This window comes from Oncorhynchus clarkii, chromosome 26 (genome assembly GCF_045791955.1).
Source record: "Oncorhynchus clarkii lewisi isolate Uvic-CL-2024 chromosome 26, UVic_Ocla_1.0, whole genome shotgun sequence".
NCBI lineage: Eukaryota > Metazoa > Chordata > Actinopteri > Salmoniformes > Salmonidae > Oncorhynchus > Oncorhynchus clarkii.
Genome location: NC_092172.1, coordinates 29,570,583 through 29,577,383, shown reverse-complemented (window position 1 = coordinate 29,577,383; position 6,801 = coordinate 29,570,583). Strand labels below are relative to the sequence as shown.

Here is a 6,801-nt window from a genome sequence, read left to right as displayed (position 1 = left end):
CTGGTTATCTCCGGTTATCTCTAACAGGCAGCATTGTTTCCTGCAAAGTCTCTAAAACAGCTCAATTACACATCTATTATCTACCCATTGTCATTCAAACTTCCGATTAAGATTTCGGTTTTTGTTTTGTGTTTTCAATTGTTTTCATTTTATTACGAATGCAAATGTTTATGTATGTATGTAGGTATGTATGTGTGTGTGTATGTATGTATGTATGTATGTATGTATGTATGTATGTATGTATGTAAGTATGTAGGTAGGTAGGTAGGTAGGTAGGTAGGTAGGTAGGTAGGTAGATAGGTAGGTAGGTAGGTAGGTAGGTAGGTAGGTAGGTAGGTAGGTAGGTAGGTAGGTAGGTAGGTAGGTAGGTAGGTAAGTGTGTCCATATATAAGTATGATAATATTATTACAGTGTATAAGCCCATGTAGGCTGGGAATCATGAAGATGCATGACACTATAATGAAATCAATCAATCAATAAATCGTAGGCCTAGCCAACAGTTGAGTTGAATTAGGATAATGGTGTTTAATACAAATTAAATTATATCTACAAGATATAGAATTTCATTCCTGAGTCTACTTTGATCCTGTGATATTATGGTCAGACATTAAAATAACAAGTTAGACCCACTTTTAAAAGGAATTTATAGCCAACTACAAATGGGATAATTAATAACAGGCTATATATTTCGTCCAAGTCTACTGTATTTTTTTGTTAATTGTTCCTATTATCTCAAATTATTTGATGAGTGCTAACTAATTGTGTCCAGGTAGCCTAGTCTTTGCGTAGCCCGGTTAAAAACACACACAGGTACTTGGTTTGAGATGTCATTACTGAGACGTCTGACCCGTGCGTAATAACGCAATTGACTGAGTGGAATGAAAATAAACTGCGGCCAGATTAGGGTGGGTTTACGAGCTGATCTCTCCCCTAAACTAGCTCTTTCCAAAGAGAGAAGTGGGTTTGTTGTGGCTTCATTCAATGTATCGTTTGCAGGTGATGCCAGGCGCAGATAAGAAGCCGCCGATCCTTGTTGGCTGTCTAGACTTGTGACTTAAACAGTGAAACTGGATTGATCACAACACAAATTCGCCCATAGAAAGTAAATGACCAGAAGCCAATCGACCTTAATTCCAATCTCCCAGCCTCAGAAAAACGGTTATGTTAAGCATTAGGTAGGCTGCGCTAACCCTCAAATTGAGGGTGTCTTATTTACTTTAAATAATATATATTATTGTTCATTCCACATGCAAGTTTTAAGCTCCAATGTTTTTTAAAGTTAAAATGATTAAATAGCCTGCGTAATAAAACCAACATAATAACATGGTAATAAGGATTTCCCCCAAATCAATAGGCCTATCAGATTAGCATGATAATAGTTATAACATTCAACATTTATATTATAATTATAATTATATTTAATTATACTTTTCGCAGTGGTTTTATACTTAATGCAGGGATAAATAGGGAACTAAAACCGATTGTAAACTTATTCACCTTGTTAGTAGAATTGTTATTTTTATAAATTCAGAAATATATTGGTGTTTGATTTGTTGTATATAGGCCTACACCTCTGTGGTTTAGAAGCTCGGGGAACTGGGGGCCTATAAGGTTTGCGTGAAGCATACTCGTTTTGGGAATACCTTTGGTTGAAGGTTTTGATGTTTATAGCTCAAATAACCACTGGTCCACTTGATGAACTGCATGCCACAGGCTGAGTGAGGGAACGGGAGTGTAAGCCTAGTGAGGGAACGGGGTGTAAGCCTAGTGGGGGAACGGGGGTGTAAGCCTAGTGAGGGAACGGGGGTGTAAGCCTAGTGAGGGAACGGGGGTGTAAGCCTAGTGAGGGAAATTCTACAAGAGTTTATGCAAAGACTGTGTACCTTAGACATTATAAAGATTTAACAGTTTATTTTTGATCAGTTATTACTTCCTTTGTGAATCGTTGCCCTGACAATAAATAACAATAACTTACTTTTGTTAGAGAGGCTCAAACAACCTGCCCTTTTCCTATTAAGATCAAATATTTAACAACAAGAATCTGTTTTATATAATCTTCGGAAATCATGCTCCTTTTTAAGACAAACACACGAGTCTATGGACTTGATAACGAAATAAATGTATCAAAAATCACATAAAGAAACCAAGAGACGATATGTTCACAATGAATTGCAGAATGTCCATCTGGTTCGACATCAAATGGCTCCAATGTAATATGGAGGGAGGCTGTTTTGTAAATCCATCACGAGAATCTTCTATCTTCTTTCGGTTCATGCAACGAAGTTCGGTTTTTCTTTTGTCACTGATATCCTCAAAACTGCTGAACTGAGTCTTAAAGAAGAAGGGCTTTCGTTCGCGTTGCTTTATAGTGCCGTTAGGTAATTGTTCAACATTTAGAATATGTCATTTTCTCCTCCATGTCCGAAACGACTCCTCTGTCTTTAGGACGCTGTGATGAGCTGGTCACATGCAGGGGACCGGGGCGGGAACATGCTAGGCCTGGGACCGAGGCTGGTGGCTCGGTCTCACGTCTCCACGGGACTGGGTACCATGCTGTTCGGGGTGTCGGGTAAGTGCGATGACAGAGAAGTCACGTCGCTGCCGGATGAGTTTCCCAATGAACCCGATTCCGAGAAAGACACCTGTAATGTGCAAAGACAGTGATGTCAAAATAAATATGTTCTGGCTTTGTTTAGGCTACAAATGTTGCCACTTCTGACGTTGAAAATTGCCATTTAACGTTTTTACTTAGCAAATTTAAATTGATGACATTAAAATGAAGAAAAAAACTCAGAAAGTGTTGTCATCAAAATGAATACGTGCGTGTGTGTGTGTTTACGCGCGTGCGTGCGTTCGTGTGTGAGAGAGCGTTTGAATGTGTGTTCGTGCGTAATTACGCGTACCCACATGTGCACCCACATTAGCATGCAAGTATAGAATGTCTCCTCTATCTTACCAGTTGTTGAAAGGCCGGCTGGTCCAGATCACTCTGCAGGGCGAACTCGCTGAGGGCCTTCCAGGGCGGCTGGTAGGTCTGCACCTCCACCGAGTTACCCTGCACCGTGTTGTCGTGCCTGATAGGGCTTCTGGCAACCAGAGGCGTACCTGTGAGCCCCTGTAGACTCTAATACGAGATTAGAATAGGAAATCCAAATTAAATCTATACTTTGGTAGAGTCGAAGAAAATAATCAAGTTCCCAGATCAGAATGTCAGCATTTTGTTATGTAGTCTTTGCTTTCCAGTACAGGTCATGCACAATTGAATTCTTGATTAATTATTTATTGGCAGGTTGAATACAGAAAAACAATAATGAAAGAACAGCTAGTGGAAATGACCGGCCTCGGACCAAGGGTTATTCAAGTGTGGCACTGGTCAAATCATTCCAGAAAAACGAATTCTTTGCCTTTAATAAGAGGTAACCATTTGGCCACAAGTACTTCTTTGCTGACCAACCTAGACTCACGGGTAGACGTAACATAGTAAACGAAAATCTTGGAGACTTATGATATGTACGTTTGGTATGGTATTAATTTGTGGATGTCTATCATCCATTTCGTATGAAATGTTACGAATTACAATTCGTATGATATGTCACTAATTGCAATTCTTATATCCCGGATTCTCGTTTACTATGTTAAGTCTAGTCTATGAGACCAGACTGTGCTGACATACCTCAACTATCGCAAAAATGTAAGGATTCAACGATGAACCAAACATAAAGAAAAAGTAGTAGGCTAGAGGAAGTATAAAAAATCTTTCCGAGATTAACTTACGAAGATGCTTACAGTCTTATCACTGTGTTGCTGCTGCTGAAGTTGCTTCATGAGAATAGATCTCTTTTTGTCTTTGCATCTTTTATTCTGGAACCAAACTCGAATAACCCTTGGGCTGAGGCCGGTCATTTCCACCAGTTGTTCCTTCATTAGCGCATCTGGCCGCGGATTGGCGTTGTAGCAGGTCCGTAACGTGTGGAGCTGTTTCTCGTTCAAAACGGTTCGCACTCGTGTTGTCTTCTCTGACTGCTTGTGGACGTGGTTTCGGTGTGGTGCCCGTACTGTCACCGGCTCTGCTGAAGAGAGGCGGAATTATATTTAATAAAAAAGGAAATTAACTAAAGTTTGACTTATATTGTTATGAGTGTCATTGTTATTATTGTTATTATTAATTATTTCCCCAGGCTATGCAAATACGTTTTTTCCTGGAGCATGTTCCTTGTCATAGGTTAGTTACTCTTATTAATCTAAAATATAACTTATTGAACTCTTGCCATGCGTTATAATATATATATATATATATATATATATAGAGAGAGAGAGAGAGTACGTGTGGATGGAGAGTCTGTTATCGTAAATATATATATTTAACCATCCACACGTACTCCATTTGATCTTGGTATTCCCCCCTAATAAATACATCGCCCATATTGAGCAACAATTATGTCTAGGCCCCAATGACAATGTAATTCTAAAAGCATGTAAGCTTTATTGCATTATAGTTCAATAGGCTACAGATTCCCATCCGCGCACTATGACACACTCCTTGTTTATGTCATGCATTAAGTTTTTGTTAAATTAAAAAGGCTTAGTCAATTAGGCAACAGAAACTGTGTGTAGGCCTACTCGTTAACATTTCTATCTACTACAATTCTTTAATTTGCACATTAAGAGATTATCTGTAAAATCGTATTTATTGTTATCCAGATGATCCTGATAGGCCTAAAGTCAAGGAGCAGGGATTAGCCTAACCTTTGAAGTTATAATAGCCTACTGTATTTGTATTATTGGGTCATGTAAATTAAGCTATCAAAATCCTTTAAAAAATCCAACGTCACTTAATTTCAAAATCTATCCATTTTAAAAGCTTGGTTTAAAATGAAATCATATCTCAGTGATTTTCCATGGAAAAGTTTAAAGGTCAGTCTGATATTGGTCGCCTATTGCCTAATATAGCCTAGTTATTGACATCTTAATGACTCAAAGCTTGCATCTGATTTTTTTCGTTATGATCATAAAATTAGGCCTATCGATAATTCTAGGAAATATATTTAGAACTATTATTATCAGGCTATTATTAGGATCATTAATATAACAATGAATATCATCATTCTGATTAACATGATTGCCTCCGTATTATTATTATTGTTGTTGTTTTTCTTCTTATTATTATTATTACAGAAGTCAGTGGTGGTGTTGTTTTGGATGTGCAACTGACCTGCTAAGTGTAGTGATCTGTTGGAGTGGATATGTCCGGGGCTGATTGGGCTTCCGGCAGAGCTCCGCTCCATTAGTAAACTGTGGTCCGCCCGACACAGCAGCTCCTCATCCCGGAGAGAGAACTCATCCCCCGGCAAGAGCTGCCTGCTACACACGGAACATCTGAAACACTCGATGTGGTACACGTTGTCCCGGGCTCGCATCACCAAATCACTGCTGCTGAATCCCAGGTTACATTTTGCACATTTTATTCCAAATAACCTGCAAGGAATAAATGAAAAAAAAACGTATTGAATTAAACAACAACTTCTAAGAGCCATTTGATTTGTTGTTACTGCAGTTTTTGTTCCAAGTTTTACATTACTAGGTCTACTTCGAACGTCAGAAACAAGGCTAAGATAAATATTACTGTGCATTGTTTAGCCAGGATCAAATAATAAAAGCTAACTTGAACTATTTTAATTGTAGAAAAGCTGCTTAATTGTAGGTCAAATGGCCTTTTATGCTTTGAACAACAGATACATTTTGCATGGAATTACGCAGACTGAACACACTTTTTTTTATAAACCTTCCAAAACAAGGACATTTGTATTTTTAGGCCTAATAAGCATCTGTGATTTAGGTACAAGTCTTGCATGTATATGGATATGCTATATTTTAGTTTTTAGGCTACCTCCTCATTCACACCAGCGTTAAAATACGTTCAATCACTGACAAAATATCTCCAAAGAATTTCAATCCCTACCTTACATAATCTCTTTTGCAATAGGTTTTTCCGTCCCGTACGAAGCAAGTGCATGTCTCATCCAGGTACTGGCTGCACTCTGCACACTTCAGACAGGCTGCATGCCACTCCAGGTCCGGGGAAACTCTCAGAATGTACTGGTCATGTATCTGACTTCCACAGCCTACACACATCGCGAATCCGGACTTCTCTGCAGAGAGCACAGACATTGTAACCATTCTTTCCCATGTACACAGTTAATGACACCTTAAATCACACTTTTTGAGAGCCACTGGCCTACATGTCACTTCTTCGTCTTAAATTGTCTTATACAGAGCGAAATACTCCCAGTTTCTCACTGTATTACATTCCAATGACTAAAACCTGTTCTGAAATTATGCATAATCGTTTAGAAAGAAATCTAAGATAAAATGAACTATAAACAAGAAAAAGTCCGCATTATGGATAACAAAACAATACCAATACGAATATATTATATTTGCTTTATGCAAATAAATATATGAAACACGATGGCATTTGAATGCGATAACAGAATATGTTTTAATTTCAGAGGCTACGATTTGTAGGGTCATCTACAACACTGGGAAAAGCGGATAAAAATACATGCAGAAAATGGCACTTACTTTTGGAATGATCCCCCATATCACCCAAGAAAGAAGAGTTGAAAATAATATCCACCATACAGGAATGATGACGGGATTGCGATAAGATGCAGAAAATAAGTAAGAAGGAGAAGAAGAGGAGAAAGGAGGGAGGTGAGTAGCCTGTGCCTGGCTGTCTGATAACTTCAGTTCGGACTGTGGGACGGCCCCGGGAAGAGGCGCTGCAGTGTCCCACACAC

At 38.7% G+C, this 6,801-nt stretch overlaps 1 protein-coding gene across 5 annotated transcripts; it reads right to left on the bottom strand.

The window, feature by feature from the left end:
* Positions 1 to 503: 503 nt before the first annotated feature.
* On the bottom strand, positions 504 to 6,717 carry LOC139384770 (insulin gene enhancer protein ISL-3). Of its 5 annotated transcripts, none has more exons than XM_071129650.1 (6): positions 6,584 to 6,717; positions 5,966 to 6,150; positions 5,214 to 5,476; positions 3,776 to 4,071; positions 2,958 to 3,125; positions 504 to 2,643 (listed from the first exon to the last, which is right to left on the bottom strand). In XM_071129650.1, exons 2-6 carry the CDS (start codon positions 6,019 to 6,021, stop codon positions 2,527 to 2,529), a joined length of 900 nt encoding a protein of 299 aa, XP_070985751.1. In that variant the 5' UTR covers positions 6,022 to 6,150; positions 6,584 to 6,717; the 3' UTR covers positions 504 to 2,526. The 5 variants fall into 5 exon arrangements, with proteins under 5 accessions (XP_070985751.1, XP_070985747.1, XP_070985749.1 ...); XM_071129646.1 differs by having other exon boundaries at positions 1,776 to 2,643; positions 5,961 to 6,150; positions 6,584 to 6,696; XM_071129648.1 differs by having other exon boundaries at positions 1,952 to 2,643; positions 3,788 to 4,071; positions 5,961 to 6,150; positions 6,584 to 6,696.
* Positions 6,718 to 6,801: the final 84 nt, after the last annotated feature.